The 17799-nt window shown below is 38.3% G+C and overlaps 2 protein-coding genes across 15 annotated transcripts in view; one reads left to right on the forward strand and one right to left on the reverse strand.

Moving 5' to 3' along the window:
* Window positions 1–64: 64 nt before the first annotated feature.
* On the reverse strand, window positions 65–11951 carry incenp (inner centromere protein). 3 transcript variants are annotated; one of them, XM_082160024.1, is made up of 21 exons: window positions 11785–11951; window positions 10808–10957; window positions 10528–10635; window positions 8718–9319; window positions 8466–8517; window positions 8280–8352; window positions 7980–8112; window positions 7842–7878; window positions 7653–7752; window positions 7275–7412; window positions 6671–6688; window positions 5661–5770; window positions 5434–5557; window positions 5204–5326; window positions 4360–4553; window positions 4177–4276; window positions 3311–3397; window positions 2711–2791; window positions 2517–2609; window positions 2135–2282; window positions 65–656 (listed from the first exon to the last, which is right to left on the reverse strand). In XM_082160024.1, exons 2-21 carry the CDS (start codon window positions 10945–10947, stop codon window positions 472–474), a joined length of 2646 nt encoding a protein of 881 aa, XP_082016150.1. In that variant the 5' UTR covers window positions 10948–10957; window positions 11785–11951; the 3' UTR covers window positions 65–471. The 3 variants fall into 3 exon arrangements, with proteins under 3 accessions (XP_082016150.1, XP_082016149.1, XP_082016151.1); XM_082160023.1 differs by having other exon boundaries at window positions 7980–8127; XM_082160025.1 differs by lacking the exon at window positions 6671–6688 and having other exon boundaries at window positions 7980–8127; window positions 11785–11950.
* Window positions 11952–12302: 351 nt separating this feature from the next.
* The window catches only part of ankrd26 (ankyrin repeat domain containing 26), a 36766-nt gene continuing 31269 nt past the window's right edge, over window positions 12303–17799 (forward strand). For 7 of the 12 annotated variants that reach the window (XM_082160011.1, XM_082160018.1, XM_082160017.1 and 4 more), the window contains exons 1-11: window positions 12304–12574; window positions 13077–13370; window positions 14474–14588; window positions 14691–14864; window positions 15122–15228; window positions 15865–16002; window positions 16232–16389; window positions 16524–16556; window positions 17218–17254; window positions 17352–17424; window positions 17540–17597. In XM_082160011.1, the coding sequence (XP_082016137.1) occupies window positions 13174–13370; window positions 14474–14588; window positions 14691–14864; window positions 15122–15228; window positions 15865–16002; window positions 16232–16389; window positions 16524–16556; window positions 17218–17254; window positions 17352–17424; window positions 17540–17597 (1090 nt within the window). In that variant the 5' untranslated portion in view covers window positions 12304–12574; window positions 13077–13173. Of the gene's footprint in view, window positions 12575–13076; window positions 13371–14473; window positions 14589–14690; window positions 14865–15121; window positions 15229–15864; window positions 16003–16231; window positions 16390–16523; window positions 16557–17217; window positions 17255–17351; window positions 17425–17539; window positions 17598–17799 lie in introns of all 12 variants that reach the window. The other 5 variants (XM_082160013.1, XM_082160020.1, XM_082160021.1 and 2 more) reach the window with 3 other exon arrangements.

The following is a 17799-nucleotide window of genomic DNA, read 5'->3' on the forward strand; positions in this document are numbered from 1 at the left end:
GTCTCGTTCATATATTACAAATCATATTCAAATCACATCAATCATAAATAACACACAGCAAACATTTAGAAATTATACCTTTTATTGACAGTCCAGAGTAATCCGACACTCTTCCTGAAGTGAATGTTGTGGGAAAACACCACCCCCATATTGTCTACATCTACTTTACCATCCCATTTGTAGCAGCTCCTGTGTACACTTCCAAATTTATTACACGTGACGCTATATTTAAATACATGGGTGATAATGTAATCCCACTTAAAAACAACGCAAGTAATTAAACAGAGACAGTCGTCAAACTCCATCTTTTGTGTAATCTAAATTACACATTCTGCTCTTTTTTCCCCCAGTCTAATCTACTTACATATAGATTTTTAAAAGGCTTTATTATAGTGAGATTAAAGTATAAAAGGCAACAACATAAAAAAGACGACAGACTAAAAGTAGGAAAAACAAAAGTACATTTGGTTATTAATTGCCCAAATTTCCCAAACGTGGTGGAGAATGCCAGACAGCTGAGCTAGTGCGTTTGAAGAAGCGAGGTTTGGTCCGCCTGAAGATCGCCTCCAGCTTGGGTGGTTCAGCCTTTCCAAAATATGAAGTTAGATCCAGTGGGTTGTAATAGTGCTTCATTATAGACTGCTGCAACTGCATACCTGCACAAAACAACACATCACTTTAAAATAATACAGTCACATGCTGTAGATACAGCAAAATAATTATGTACTTTCGAATCGGGATTGTTCATTTTAACGATACCCAACCCTACTTAATAATAGCTTTGATACGGAATACTCACAACTCTACTAATAGTAGAAAGATGCTGCTCATATCAAGGTTATTGTAGTTTAGCATTTTTAAATTCGTTTTTATTTTAATATAATTTTAAAATGTCCTATACATTTGAGTTTAGTCTTAGTTTCATTAATGGTTTTGTTAGTTTTTATCTTGTGAACACATTTCTATTTAGTAATTATAGTTTAGCAGAGTTAACAGAACATTTCCAGTTAAAGACATTTAATTTCAGCAAAGATTAATGTTTGCAGTTTACAGTTAACTCAATTTATCTTTATCTTAATAATACAAATAAAATAACAGTTTGAGAGTGAACAAAGAACCAAACTAATGCAACTAATTATTCATATTAAAAATCAAATCTTGTTAAACGCGAGTATAAGAAGATATACGTGTATGATTATTATGATTAGTCTTTTATGGTTATTTCTATGATTAATCCTTTCAAACATTATTCTTGTATTGATCCACTTATGCTTTTTGTCTATTGCATCTTTTAATATCATATAGTTATTCTCATAATCATGTGTTCTATTCAGACCGGACATTTAGTTTACTTCTACTCTGACAAATGTACGTCTATTTGTGGGGGTAGACATGCTAGGCTATTTGTTTTTTCCATTTCGGCTCAGTGTGGTATCTTATCTAATATCTGCGTGGTATCTTGTTTAGTTTCACATGAGATGGTTATCTTACTTGAAATTAAGGTACAACTGTATTTGCATAAGGTCTAGACATGATGAGAGCTTATAAATTATGAAAACAATTTATTTTGGTTTTTCAGTAACTGTTGTTAGTTTCATTTAGTTTTCCCATTTATGTGGAATTTTCTATTTTATTTCAGTTTACGAAAATGTTTGACCAATAGTTTGTCTTCGTTCACGAAAATATCCTTGGCTCAGTAATTCACATCTCTCTCAATAATTTAAATGAATGCTATAATTCATTAATAAATAAAAAAAGTTATCTTACGCATTACTTTATCTCTGTGTCTGATTAAAAGTGGACAGAATGCAAGATCTAACGAGCTGTGATTGTCAAAAATAACCATTATTTTTACCCTTCCGGTCAAATATTTCCCTGCGAACATCAATAACAGCTTTAACTTGTCAATGCTGGCAAATGACCATGGTATAAAGTGGGATAATCCACGACTAGCTGTGCATTAAACCATTTGAATGCATTTTTCTGTTCACAATGGGTGGTTCTTTATCTCCAAGACATCCAAATCTTCCCATAGATTATCGCTTACTTATAACTGATAAGTCACACTGTGCGCACAGATGAAAAATGAACTACAAATAAACATTTTTCAGCATTTGCCAAAAATGCATCATACCCTCAGCCCAGGACGGGATGGGTTTTCTGGGTGCAGATTCATCATCTGTTGAGTCATCACTGTTCTGGTCCATGCCGTAATCTTCTGGATTCACTAAAACGGCCACCTTCTGGCCCTTAGGAGTGATCTGGTAGGACTGTGGAGATTGCTGCAAGGTATAAAACCAGCTGTTCTAGTCACCTGAGATCATTTTATATGCTTTTACATACAAACAACAACCCTCGAAACCCAAAACCAAACTAGAACCCAACCTAAATTAGAAGGGGGAAAAATGTCCAACTAAAAATGTAAGTCTGGGAACTATTCTGTGCTTACTAATATTATCTGACACATTCCCGCCTTTAGCAGGGAAAAAGATGCATCACAGTTGCCTTGACCTCACCTCAATGTCAACGGTCACGTTGAGTCCAGCTCCGTGATCTATAGTCTTATTTTGAGCGGCTCCTTTCCCAACTGGAGTTTTCAGGCCAGAGTTCTGTGGAGATGGAATAATATAGCTTTAGTAAAAATATTTATTAGTAGTAAGTAGCAAATATGAACAGGCATCGAAAGAACAGGAAAAGAAAAGCCATTTACCTCAATATCTACAGTCATGTTTAGAGCTGAACTCTTAATTATAGTGGAGTTGAGCATATTAGCAGCTTGTGTTTTTGAGACCTGTTAATAAAAATTTATTAAAAAAATAAAATTGGATTCACAATGTATGAAGTATAAATGAAAATTTAACACATAAAAATGTATTAAAGGTGCAGTAAGCAATTTTAAATTCGACAGAGCACCAAAACACTTGTAGCCAATCAGCATTAAGGGGCGTGTCCACTCATGATGGGGGAGGTGCCTGTGTTGCATAGAATGTTTGTGAATTTGGAGGCGGAGCTATCAAGATATAGGAGTGATTCTTTTGGGTAGGGGCGTGTTTGTTTTGGTGATTTCAAATCTCAAAAGCGTTTCTCAAAAATCACTTATTGCACCTTTACAATTAAAACAAACAACAAAAATACAATGTATATTTTGTAATAGCTATTAATAAACAGTTAATTTCTATAAAATACGAGATGCAACTGAACAAAAACAAGAACGAAAAAATATAATATATAAAATATAAAAATAAAAGCCAATTAAAAATATTAAGAAATAACACTAAAGTAATGTCGCACAAGACTATGACTTCATTACCTGAGCGGTGACTTTATGGGACGCAGAGGCTGCAGCGGCTTGTTTCTGTTGGGCTTCCCTCTCCTGTTCGGCCCTCCTCTGCTCCTCCTGTTAAAGGAGCACTCAGATTTAATGAGGTCGTTATGTAACGTGAGTGCTACACAATTTCAAAGTTGAGAATCATTCAGTCCTTATTGAAAGCAAACATCACAGTCAAGCAGAACACAATCGATGTTTAATATAAAGTCATGTGGAGCTGGATTTTAGATCACTGGCTATGTTTCCATCCAAAGTTGTGAATATAACTTGATCGCAAAATTGAAATATCGCATAAAACATTCGCGAATGAAGCACCGTTTCCATTCCATGCGTTCAAGAGAACAAAATCCTCACTTCCTGGGAAATTGTTGCAAAATATCTATTAAGAAAATAGAAGTTGCTGCAATCTGGGATCTCAGAGCACGCAGACGAGATGCAATACCAAATGCCTGGTGTTTGGGAATGAGACGGTTCTGGGAGGGAATTAAACATCTGTGCTGTCATTCTGGTGACAAATTTTGGCTCAGGCATTTCAAAATGACCAAATGACCATTTGAGATGCTGTGATGCGATTGGTTCGCTAGTTAGTCCAGTTATCCAATCACATCCTCTCTTGAGGCAGTCACAATTTGTTGTTGCACATCGAGGGATTTATCTGGTAAATGTGTTTCCAGTGTAGTTTATGCCCATGTCACTTTATTAGATAAAAAAATTAAAAATAAATGTATCCGTCTCAATTGAGCACATAAGTTTATGCACAATTTATTCAAATTTTGGCATTTCCATCCAGCGTGTTTATGCCATTTCCCAAAATGCGCATAGGTGGATGGAGACCATAAAATCCTCACCATCTTCCTCTTCTCCTCCATCTCTCTCCTCTCTTTCTCTCTGGCTGCTCTCTCCAGTTCCTTCTGAAGAGCGATAGCCTTCTCTCTCTCTAGTCTTTCTCTGCAAGACACAAACATGCATATTTATTATCTTTGAAAGTCATGCTTTCATTTCAAACACATGCATGATAAAGCACCACTAACTTCTCAGCTGCAGCCTGCCTTTCTCGCTCCCGCTCGCGTTCTCTTTCCCGCTCACGTTCGCGCTCCTTCTCCCGCTCTTGTTCCTTCTTCAGTTCCAGAGCGCGTGTGGCCTCGGCCAGTTTGCGGGCCTTCTCTCGCTCCTCTTCAGCCTTGCGTTTAGCCAGCAATTCCTGGTGTCGCCGCTCCTCTTCCTCCTAAAGCAAAAGACAAGTATATAAATTGGCTATTGTAGCTACAATTATTTTAAATAAAAAATAATCAATTTATTTTGCAGTCAGTAATAAATGAACTCTTATTCAGCAAAGATGCATTAAATTAATCAAACAAACGTGACGGTAAAGACATTTATAATGTGACAAAAGATTCCTATTTCAAATAAATGCTGTTCTTGTACACTTTCTATTCATCAAAGAATCCTGAAAAAATATTATGGTTTACACAAAAATATTAAGCAGCAAATCCTCATATTAGAATGATTTCTGAATGATCATGTGACACTGAAGACTGGAGTAATGATGCTGAAAATTCAGCTTTGATCACAGGAATAAATTACATTTTACAATATATTCAAATAGAAGTTTTAAAATTGTGATATACTACCGTTTTTGCATCCTTGCAAAAACATTAAAAGAATATATATATATATATAAGAATATAATAAACAAATCTTATATTAGCCTTGACATTATTTGCCATTGGTTTGAAAGAAAATAAGTGGTTGCAAAAAGAATAAATTCACACTTTGTTTGAAGTACACTTTCAATATTGAAGGCTGTCCCATTAACATACTTGCAAAACTTCTTTCAACATGGTCTCTCCACTTGAAATGCTGGTGTTGACTTACAACTTGGTGAAATTTCTTTTGTCTGGCTGCCTCTTCCTGTTTCTTGCGCAGCTCCAGATCTTCCTGTCGTTTAGTGGCCACCTTCCTCTTGGCTTTCTCCTCTGCCATTCGCTCAACTCGCAGCTGAGAGAGAGAGAGGGAAAATAAAACACAACATAAAAAAACCTTAAAATCAAATAATGGGTTTCAAACGTGGGTTTCCATTCAGTCTTGAGACCTTCACTACCAACCATATCATTTTTCTTCTCCAGCTGTGCCATTTTTTCTTCAATCTTCTTTTTCTTTTCCTGCTCCTTCTCCTTTTCACCTTTCACTCGAGCCTCAACAACCCGTTTCAAACGCTCATCCCGCTTTCTAAAGTGGACAGAATTCACAGTGAGTCCCGATTTGCATTCACACTTAAACTAGATTAATAATTCAATTGAAATTAGTCGCTCAATCAAAAGCACCTGCCCACCTTTTCATTTCTTCCTGTTTCTTTCGTCTCTCCTCCTCAATCTTTATCTTTCGTTCATTCTCTTGTTCAATCTTCTTGTTCAAGGCATCCCACTTCTGTCGTTCTCGCTCCTGGAGGAAAAGTGTTCATTTTAGAGTTACCACAATTACAGGAAATTAAGTGAAGAATTACTGAGGTTAAGCCAGGACGATGAAAGCTAAACCAAATACAAGGACGGCTGCTTTTTCTTTGTGTGAAAAGTGAATAAAAACAGTTCTTGCCAACATCTCAGATACACAAATGGGTGAAGGTGAACTTCCCAAGCCAAAGACACACATTTATACACCACATGAGTGATGAGGTTAATCCGACAAAGTCTGAATGGGATGGTCAGTTCCGTTTCAGTTTAGACACAAAGTGCCTTCACTGCCCGAAGGAAGTGTGGTATGGCCCCTTTCACACAGAGATTCCCGGGATCGTTTGATGTTGGTTCATTCACAATGCCAGTGATTTTCTGGAATCTGCGCGTGCGTTCACACACATGACATCAATGAGACGAGTAATGTATCCGCAGCGTCTTAAGTTTGCGCTTTCTCTCTAGAGAAACCATGCTAGTGTATTTTTTCCCTGATTCGATCATTAACTAGTGCATTGCGTACCATTTCACTAATCTGGCGAACGATCTCAGCTTCAGCGCCATCACTACGACAAACGTCTTACGGCATTGATTACAGCTTTTGTTCACACAGGGCGCGTTCCGGGACTGATCCCGGCAATATTACTAGGTCCCCATTCCGGAATCGATCCCAGAATCAATCCCGGGACGTGTTTGCGTTCACACAGAAGGCACTAGCAATTTTATGGGATCGCAGCGCTGTGTGAAAGGGGCTTATGATGTAAGGATTGAGCAAAAAACAACAACAAAGCCCATTCATAATGTAAGAAAACAGGAAGTGTCAAACAAAAGTGAATTCTAATAGTTGACTGGCATGGAAATGTCACCGAACACTTGATTCATTGTTTATACTCACCACAGAGCCAGAGCCCAACTGAGGGGGAAAGACAGGAAGTACAATTACCAACAAAAACCACTTCTACTTGGAGAAGAATATTAGCACGCGATCAAAAGTAGGGCTTTACACTTAAAGGGATAGTTCACCCAAAAACTCTTCAAAAGATTCCAAGTTGTTCCAAACCTGTATAATTCTTTCTTCTGTTGAAGAACACAAAATTATTTTTATGTATTATGTATTTTTAAACAGCGTTGGTAACCATAGTTTGTGACTTCGATAGTATTTTATTTTCCTACTATGGACGTCAATGGATGCCTTCAACTGTTTGATTACCAACATTCTTTAAAATATCTGAACACAAATCTTCATTTGTGTTAAACAGAAGAAAAACTCATACAGGTCTGGAACAACATTAGGGTAAGTAATGAAAATTCAAATTTTGGGTGAACTATCCCTTTAATCAAATCGCAATATGGACTAGTGTCTGTGAATGTTAAAGTGAAAAACTACAAATTTAATTAATCTATTAATGTTTTTATTTATTTTATTTTTATAAATAAAACCGATTCCATAGGGCCTTAAAAAAATATGCACAGAGGAAGAGTCTGAAAAGTGTGCCCACCTTGACATCGGTTTTGCTGGCAGACTGTTTGATGAAGGACTTCATGATACTGCTGCGACCCAGAGATCCAGGCGTCATCATCAGCATCTGGTTCTTCTGCACCGTGTGCACGAACGAGCGCATGTGTGGAGCAATACTCTACATGCACACAAACAGACACATAATGGAGGGTCTGCACTGATCAAAGATTGGCTAATCCAATCTTCAAGAAACAGGCCACAAATCGATACAAATCCTTTTTTACAAACAACCACAGAGAAACTTAATGTGGACTTCTGCAGAAAACTTTTCTTTATAAGAGTCAGAGAATGTTTTGGCTTCATAATGGGTTCATTTTAGGTGGATTGCTGGCATTAAGATGGTCAGAGACACTCATACCGTGAGGCATTTCTTTGGAGGAGATTGCTTCTTCTTGGGTGTATTGATTTCCTGAATTGCTGGCTCAGCTGCCCGACGCTTGGAGCCTGAACGCGTAGGCCTGACGGAAACCCACAAAGACCATTAGAAAACATATCCAACATAAATCCACTAACTAGAATGAAGAATTCAAATTGATGGTCTGCTTACCGGACATCTTCTGTGGACTTTGACCTGCTACTGTCATCTATTACAGGAAGATAAATAAATAAATAAATAAATACAGTAAATCAAACCTTACTAGTCATCCCATATACACCTTCTGCATTTACTCTGTTAGACTTGTACCTGTTTCTGAAGTACGAGCCATGGATCGTGTGAAGCGACAGTTCGCAACGGTGATGGGAGATTCAGAAATCTCTTCTGGTAGTTTGTCTTTTATCTCAGTTTCCTTTTCTTCAGTCTTCTCAGGTTCAGTCTTCTCAGGTTCAGGTTCCTATGATATTACACAGCCGTGAGTCATTTACAAATTACACTATGCAATAAAATACTATCATCATAACAGAAATGGCCGTGTTTGGTTAAATGCAGGTGTTCTGTGACTCTTATTTGAGAGGGTAAATGAAAATCACAGCAGAAAGTTCTCACCTCAGATTGGATGATTTCAGGTTCAGGGTTGGTTTCAGTGGGTGGTTCGGCCATCTTTTGTGGGGCATCAACCCTAAACAGAAGCGAGAAACGGCGTTTAAAAGATCTCGATTGATAACTAAAAGGTTGTGGGTTTGAATCCCAGAAAAAAATACATCATATCCTGAAATTTCAAAGCAAACTCACTGTTCCTCTTTGTTCTCCATGTCCTCAGGTTCAATGTCCATACAAATGTCCTCTGGAAAATGCAGTGCAGACATAAATATCATCATTCAGTTAACATACAAACTTAAATCACTTTAACAGCATGCATGACTGTCCGAACAAAGCGATAAATCCTAATAAGGCATTTACACAGACCTCAAGTTATTCATTTCTAATTAGAGAGTTGGCGATTTGAAGTTCAGCTTTGACTGTGAATGTAAATGGGAGTCTCACCGCTGACGGAGCTGCTGCAGAACGAGTTGCCCAGTCTGGCTTTCTTCTTCAGGAAAGAGCGCCGGGACGCCCTGCGAACAGCTTCCTGGGTCATGCTATGCCTGAGTCCCACCAGCGAGCGCCTCACAACCAGTGAGCGCCGAACCGACGTCCGAGACGAGCCCTGAGGGGTCGTCTGCGACCCGGATGCAGCGATGGGGATTTTATTGGCGGATCGGCCTGGAGACAAACCAGCGTTCAGCATCAATTCTGCGCTCAGACGCTCCGAGGAGGCAATCTTCACCACGGCTTTAGACACCAGGACCTGATCCTGATCGGAGCCCAAATCCTGCGCCTCAACGGGTTCTTTCACTTCTGGAACGTTCTCTGCCACTTCTTCCACCTCTTTGGTTTTGGCGGCACCTTTGTTACGGGTGCTGCGCTTGACGGGTTCGGCTTCAGCCGGAGCGGTGGTTTTGTTGCGACGTGTGCGGCGAGCAGGTTCCTCTACAAGGCTTTCTGAGCTGTCGTTCGGGGCGTGCGCCGTAACGAGCTCAGAGATGCTGTTCAGGGTCATCTGGACCGAGGAGCGACGCAAGTTGCTGCGTTTCCCCTTGGAGAAACTAAAGGCAGACAATGACATCACATACTATATCAGTATAAGATTTATGTATATTAAAGGAGAGATATACAGAGCTATACATAATTTATATTAATAATCAGTATTTTTTTCGGGCTAAATTAACCCATTTAAACCGGATCACACATCTGTGTGTGTTTACCTTTAAGACCGGATCACGCATCTGTGTGTAGTCACCATTAAGATTTTTTTTTAAAATGCAGTTTAAGATTATGGCCAAGCAAGTCAGTCAAGTTGAAAGCCAAAGAAGTAAGCTCTCAAATGCTTTTTATTCCATGTTTTTATCTGCTATAGAGCCTGAGAAATTAAGATTTTAGTAGGCTTTGACAAATTTTGACAAATATTTCTGGAAACCCTTAGGTTTTGGGAGGGGGTTTACAGAAAAGTACTTAGGCATAAAAAGGCCTTTTTTAGCAGGCGTTTTAGGCCTTAATGGGTTAAATCTGTTCATCATATGAAGCGATCGAGTCTCTTCAGAAAATTTGGACTAAACCACTTAAATCATATGGATTAGTTTTACGTTCTCTTTATGAACTTTTTGGATTGTCAAAGTGTCAGTTGCATAGCGGTCAATGGAAGAACAGAAATCTCTCAGATTACATAAAAAATATCTTCATTCGTGTTTCGAAGATGAACAACAGTCTAAAGGGTTTGTAACTACATGAGGGTGAGCAATTAATGAGAATTTTCTTTTTTTGGGTGAATATACCTTTCAACTAGCCTAGAAATCTAGACGCACCCTAGCGGCAGCAAAATGTATTTTGCAGCCAGTGTGGTCTAGCATCTCTCTGTTGACTTTCGAGCTGGAAAAAACAAACTCAGGTCGGACAAAGGACAAAGAACGGCACTTAAGTCATTTGTAAAAAAGGAAGATGTGTTTGGAGTTTTGCCGATTGGATACGGCAAAAGTTTAATATACCAACTAGCCTTCTTCGTTGCTCTGATTGGTTGTAGCGCTATCCTATTGCGTGCAGAGGGATTTTAAGAGACAACCGTTTATCCCGCCCCTCGGATTGAGCCGTGCCAATGGTGAGTTGCCAGACCTAACATCTTGATGTAGGTCTGGCTTGCCAGGCTACCTTTCAACTACTTCTAAAGATGTTTCTATAGACATATAAAAGTTTTTTTTTACCAAAGCAAATAAACAAAAATATTAAGACATTAGAAAACCAGCATGGTCAAAGCCCTCACCGTCTTTTGCTGCGAGACTCATTGAGATCCATCGACACTCGTTTCCTGCGGTTTGTCTTTTTCTGTGACGGAGTCTTCGGCATGAGCTCCGGCTCAGTGCTGAAGTCACTGTACAACAAAAACATATTTTTTATTCACGTCTAATGACCTGGATGGTAACAGTGAATCTCACATAAACACAAAGAGACACACAAGCCACTAGTGACAGAATATATGGGTGCAGAACACAAAAGTGTAAAGCGTATAACACACTCCACCTCACATTAACGGTCTGACTCACCTTGAAAACATGCGATACGCTTCCTGCTGGATCTCCTCCAGCCACACCATGTGGACAGTATCAATCTCATTGGTAAAATCCTGCACCTTCCCATTAAAAACCTGCATGAGGGAGCGCGTGGCCTCCGGCAAGGAACTCATGATGGCGCCCCTGGAAATACAGAAGGAAGGTTCAGGGTTTTACACAGCTCTGTAAAAAGTGTAAACAATAGCATTTTGGGGGATACAAATAACTTGCATGCAACTGATCAGAAATTAACTTTGCACTATGATCCGACTGGCACTTTTGCTCTGCTTGATAATGCTGTCATATTAAAAATGCATTCATTTACACTACATATACACTATTGTGTTGAGTTTTGATGAAAATGGAAAAACATGCATTTGCTTTTCCTTAGAAAATTTTAAACCCTGACAACAAAGAGCAAAAGGTCTAGTTAATCATTCAAATGAATTTCATTTGCATCCAGGTCTGCAAAGGAGGACATAAAACCTGCCTTATTTGACATCTGTCATTTTACAACAGTGAAATTCAGCATTTAGACTGTTTTTCTCAAGAAAGAAAATGGAAGTCATTTCACCAATTCGTTTGACGCCGGTAAGTTAGATAATTACATACCATTTCAACACACTTTCAAAAGTAAAAGCATAACATGGTTTTTTGATTTTTTGTTAATTTTTATCAAATTAACAAATGTAAACACATAAACAACCTCATTTGGTTTTCATAAACTAAATATTTAATATTATAACGTTACCGATCTCACTTCAAACACACAGACGCAGATGGACATGCTTCAATATGATAAACACCAATATATATTACATTTTGGGAATAATACAAGAACACGTAATAAAATTAGATTGACCTAAAACAATGATTTAAGTGTGACTAACGTTACATTGAGAATCGCTAGCCAACCCAGCTAACGTTAACCTAAACAATTGTATAATAATAGGATATAAAACGTCATCTACCTCTTTCGACTTTATGAACAATCGCACTGAAAAAACAAAGACCCGATGATCCACAGTTATGATCCTTCCTTCTATTTTGTTTATAAACATTAGATGCTAAATTGAAGTTACTTTATTCTCTCTTCGACACGACTGCCTCTTGTTTTCCAGGCACCCGCTCAAAAACGGTTTAAATAGTTTAAAATTATTCTCGGACGAATAATAAGCTTCGAACGGTCAATTCTGGGTGGGTCCAAAGATTCCGTGTGTGTGATTGAACAACACGGCTGCCTGTCACGACAAATGTGGCCAATCACAATCAAGAAGGTGTGGGAGAGGACGAGCTGTGATCTTATTGGATGATGCATTTGTCTGTCAGTGATTCAAACCGTCCAATGCAGGATGAGAGCATTGAAGTCCCGCCTCATTGGGGACGTTCCCGTGATTGAAATTCCGTGTAAAACCAGAGCAAAGCATAACGAGTTCCGTGCTTTGATATTAACATCATTCACATTATTAAACATAACTCTAGGTCGGGTTTAAAATGCATTTAGAACAGTCCTCCAAATTCCTCAACCGTACTTACGCAGCACACAAATGTATAATGAATTATTAAGATCAAATATGATCTTCACACTGTTACCATGGTAACAGAAGCAGCTAGCTAAGCTTGCTAGCGCCGTAAACGGCTCATCGTTTGAGCAAACCCGATGTGTCTTACTCGATAGCAAACATCATTTGAAAAACGTTTCGTGTTGTTTCTCGTTTAAAATATACTTGGCAGACGCCCTACAATGAAACGAAAATGAAGGTGAGTTTGTAAGCTCGCCAGGTTGTTTGCTTGCCTGTGTAATTGCAGATTAACATGTTGAGGTGATTATAAGATTTTCTAAACACATATGTATTGCTTTTCTATCTAAACAACCTTGTTTTGTATGTTATGTTTGTCGCATTTGCTTCTAATATGAAACTATATAGTTTGCTGATTTATAGCTTATTTAAAATAAAAGCAATGATTTACTAACAAGTACCATGGTAATACCATGTTTTTTTAATTGTCCTTTTAAGTGCCTTGTAAGCACCATGCTATATGAATATGGCAGTCACAAAATACCATGATATTACCATCTGTCTGATACTCCCACAGTGTTACTTTTTGTAAGGAAGGTGTGTGCTTTATAATAAACTTTAAAGAATGTAGCTTTTATTTGTACAGTCTATTTTAATGAGTAGCCTATACTTAGACTGAACGTGCAGACGACAGACTGACCTGCGCCTCTGTCATTATTAAATAACTCTAATCCTCTTTGCAGGGTTTATTTTTGGAGGATGGACGAGACATGCAAGGTGACCAGTGCCTGAACGTCAGGTGAACGACAATCCGCTGATGGAGATGTGCCGTCACCGACCATGAAGAAAATATTCAACTTCAAGAAGAAGAAGGGCTCCCCGAGTCCCTCTGAGACGGCGAGCGTGCTGTCGGCCAGCTACGACGTCAAGGAGAAAGACCTCGGGAAGGTCCACAAGGCTGCGTTCAGCGGAGATGTGGCCAAACTCAGACAGCTGGCCAAGAAGAATGATTTGAATCAGCTGGATAAGGAAAACAGGTAATCGTTGATTTACTTTATAGTGGACGAAGCAAAATGTATTATAGAAATAATACAGAATCTTACCAACCAACCACGGTGATTTTCACTTGTCAGATATTGACTTAGGACTTACATTTTTTGTTCACCTAAAAATTTAAATTTCTGTCATTATTATTCACCCTCATGTCGTTCCAAACCCGTAAGACTTTCGTTCATCTTCAGAACACAAATGAAGATCTTTTTAATAAAATCTGAGATTTCTGTCCCTCCATTGACAGACTACGCAACTACCACTTTCAAGGCCCAGAAAGGTAGTAAAGACATCCTTAAAGTAATCCATGTCAAGTCAAGTCAAGTATATTTGTATAGCGCTTTTCACAATACAGATTGTATCAAAGCAGCTTCACAGTATTAAATTAAAATAATACAACAAAGTTTGTTTCAAGAGGAATTTATTGATTGATAAAATTTAATTAAATATCCCCAAAATATCCCCATGTGACTCCGGTGGTTTAACTTTAATTTTATGAGGCGATGCGAGTACTTTGTTTGTGCAAAAAAACATAATTTACCACTTTATCTCCAACGTGCAATCACAAGAGCACGATTACTTTTAATGATTGTGATTTCGTGTTGACTTTAAATGATTCTTTATGCATCCTTTAAATGACTCCAGGCTCTCAAGGTAGAATATGTTGTTGCATAAGCTGCATTTATTTGACCAAAAATAAACAGTAATATTGTGAAATATTATTACAATTTTAAATAAGTGTTTTCTGTTTGAATATATGTTAAAATGTAATTTATTCCTGTGATCAAAGCTGAGTTTTCAGCATCATTACTCCAGTCTTCAGTGTCACATGACCCTTCAGAAATCATTCTGATATGATGATTTGATGCTCAGTTATTATCAATGTTGGAAACAGTTTCGAAACTTAATTTATGTGGGAAATGTGATGCTTTTTTTTTTTACACGATTCTTAGATTAATAGAAAATTTAAAAGAACAGTGTTTATTTGAAATAGAAATCTTTTGTAACTAACTTTATACATGTCTTTACTGTCACTTTTGGTCAATTTCATGATTTATTTATTTTTTTGCTTGAACTTATTTGGCGACAGAACTGCGCTGCACATCGCTTGTTCCTGCGGACACACGGATGTCGTTCAGTTTTTGGTGGAGACCAAAGTGAAGCTAAACTTATGTGACAATCAGAATCGCTCCGCCTTGATGAAGGTACACTCGGTTTGTTCTTGTGGAATTATGTCAGTCGTATGAATATAAGTAAATGCTGACAGCTATGTATTTGTGGTCATGCATGTGTCTTTTGGCTTGTAGGCGGTTCAGTGTGAGCAAGACCGCTCTGTGTCTTTGCTCCTGGAACATGAGGCTGACCCCAATTTGGTGGACATCAATGGAAACACGGCACTGCACCTGGCCGCCCGCATCCCCTCCCTACCTGTGGCACTGCAGCTCCTGGAGCACTCAGCCAACATCAATGCACAGAACAAGGTGAAACTTCAGCCCTCGACTCCAGTATTAAACACACACAAAAGGTGTACAGTGTAATTTCTGCGACACCAGATTGGAGAAATACTAACTTGGTACTTAGTGTGCACTGCATAGTATACACTATAAATGCCTACTCACAACATTGGTTGGGAGAAAAGTGGTCAAGCAACTTAAGGCAGTATGCATCAAAAATAATTGTTTTGCACATTGAAAGGTTAGATAGTTCATGCAATCCAGTCTGATGTTTTGATTGACAGGATGGCAACACTCCACTGATGCTGGCTGTGATGGAAAACCACACAGACATGACAGAGTTTCTACTGAAAGAGGGAGCGGAAGTTAATGTCAAGAACCAGGAGCAACGGTAAAAAATATGCACATTTTGGGCTCTAGTAGAATAGGTGTTTAAACTTAAATGTTCAAAAAACACATTATTCTTTCCATATTGGACAATGTTGCAGCTCCTCTCTTTCCAATGTTCTGTTTAGTTCCTGTCTCTATGAAGCCCCTCCTTCTGAAAAGCACACTGTGCTCTGATTGGTCGGCTGGAGCAGTGTGTTGTGATTGGTCAACAGCTTCATGCGTGTTTGGGAAATGTCCCGCCCCTTACCATAACCTCCAGTTTCCACACACTACTAACTAACTCAACCAGGCCCCGCCCCTTTATTCTGCGTATGAATAATTTAAATGAGGAATATTGTGACATGTTTGTTCCCTGAAGAAACTCAAGGCTACAATGGAGGCGTTTCAGGGAGTTCAGAAACAATGATACTGATATAGAGAATAACTCCCGCTGGAGGGACTTTGTGCTTTGTATCTTTGCAGAGCTTTTTCATGCTCAAACTGCAACATTACACACTAAAGAAAAGATGAACATGAAAAAAATCGCAAAGTTAATTTGATTTCATTTACGTAAATGTTTTTTTATTTAATTTTTTAGCATTTTTGGTTTTAGTTAGCTATAACAAAACTGATTTGCATTCTTTCTGCCATTGTTAAGGTCTGCATTGATGATAGTGGCGTGCAATGGACAAATCAGCATGGTGCGTTTGCTCCTGCAGTATGATGCCGACATCACGGTGAAAGATGATAAGGGATGGTCTTCTGATGATTATGCCGTCATGAATGGACACCACGCGTAAGGGCTTTCTCACCATTTGACGTTAAATACAAGTTTGTTCGTATGTTGGTGATTTGTGTTGCTATTATCAAATTTTTATGCATTGTAAAGATTGTTAGGAATAACTGAAAAGGTGATGGTAACATGTTAAATTGGCAATGTTTTGTTAATATAATGGAAATGCAGTGCAGACATTGACAGCTTTGTTTGAATCTTGTTGGAGCTCATTTCAGTCGTTCTGTTCCAGATGTTCACATCTGATCATTGAGCATGGGACGAAGAGGAGATCCCTTCAGTCACCTTCCCATTTTACCTCGAGCAAAAAGAAACAGACGTCCGTCCTCGGTAGCCCAGGTGGTATTGTGGCCGGTTTGCCTTTGGGAGGGCCAGCTCTGGATAAAGATGGTGAGACCATTTGCAAAATGGTTTTCAGTGTCGTCTGTGTTCATAAATATGTACTGTATGTCAGTATTCTTGCAGTGTTGAGTGCGGTGTTTTGATTTAGTTCTGTTTTCCCACTCCACACTCATCTGTTGTAGCAGCAGGAAGCAGCTCTGCAGTAGCAGGGAAAGGTATTGCCAATGTGTGCCAACTGATGTGCTGTAGATCAGACACATCATTCATTACCATCTCAGAGTTTAAGAGTAGTATGAGTGCATTCAGTGTTGCTGAATGGTAAACCATGTTGTGTCATGTCATAGGAGCTATCCTTCTTTGTGTGTTGTACGCTTGCATACTAGGTTAAAGACCTATTCGCACCAAGATCGAAATGAAAAAGTGAGACTTAATGAAAAAATCCAGTTATTAGCTTTCTTCAGTGTACAATAAAAAGCATTTGACAACAACAGATTTCTTGGTGTAGTATAAATATATAAAATAAAGTTCCACTTTATCAGCAATCCCTTGTCATGCCACTTATTTTGCCCTGCATTTACTGTATATAGAAAATTTAATAGATTCTAGATATGTGACCTAAAGGCTTATTGGTCTTAACCCATTAGTCTTATTGAAGTTTTATTGCCAAACAAACTGGACAAAAACATACTTTATTGGTGTTAATAGATCTGTAGGAATGCATAAGTTCACCCCAAATTAATAATTCTGAATTGATCTTGATAAATTGATCTATAGCTGTATTGGGAAAAAAATTATTGTACCTGCTATGGATTATTTATTGGCTAGGGTCTATTTTGTCCTAAGTTCAGGTAATCTCCTTCATATTTCTCTCCTCAGATACGGAGGATATTTCCCATACAGACTCCATTAGCAGGTGAGATGTCATTGATGTATCAGACAGGAATGGGTGATGACAGAAGCTACAAATGATTCAATAAGTTTATCAAGCTCTAAAATGTGTTAATTTGCAGAGCATCAAAAAGTGGTGCTGCTGATTCCTGGCCTTCATCAGATGATGATGACGAGTTAGATTTGCGCCCTAAGGTATTCTGAGCTCTGTTGTACTGTGCATGAAAACAGCTTTGAATAATGTGATATTGATTGAAAATATTGTAATATTGGGGTAGGTAATATCATTTTATTTTATTTTTTTATACAGAAACAGAAAGTAAATTTAAAGAAACTCATAAGCACCTCGAAAAGGGAAAACATAGAAGGTACGTTTTCATTTTAAATGTTTTTGTAAGATTTGTGGCTGTGCTGTAATTTGAAACCCCTGCCCTGTAGAAAAGTCCTTTTAGGGCAACACAGACCAATTGGCAGCCATCTTGGCAAGGCTCCTTGGCAGATTTATATATATATATAATATATATATATATATATAAGTTGTAGGAACACAAGTACTACTCTCATCCAATT

This window comes from Leuciscus leuciscus (assembly GCF_965113295.1).
Source record: "Leuciscus leuciscus genome assembly, chromosome: 25".
Lineage (NCBI taxonomy): Eukaryota > Metazoa > Chordata > Actinopteri > Cypriniformes > Leuciscidae > Leuciscus > Leuciscus leuciscus.

Bases quoted from the DNA above. Each gene is read 5' to 3' on its own strand.
- incenp (XM_082160023.1), bottom strand. From the start codon at position 10,947: ATGAGTTCCTTGCCGGAGGCCACGCGCTCCCTCATGCAGGTTTTTAAT. The intron at 4,554-5,203 runs GTAAGTCAACAC...CTTTTGCTTTAG, and splicing joins AAAAGAAATTTCACCAAGTT to GAGGAAGAGGAGCGGCGACA. The intron at 2,792-3,310 runs GTAATGAAGTCA...TTTTATTAACAG, and splicing joins CCCATAAAGTCACCGCTCAG to GTCTCAAAAACACAAGCTGC.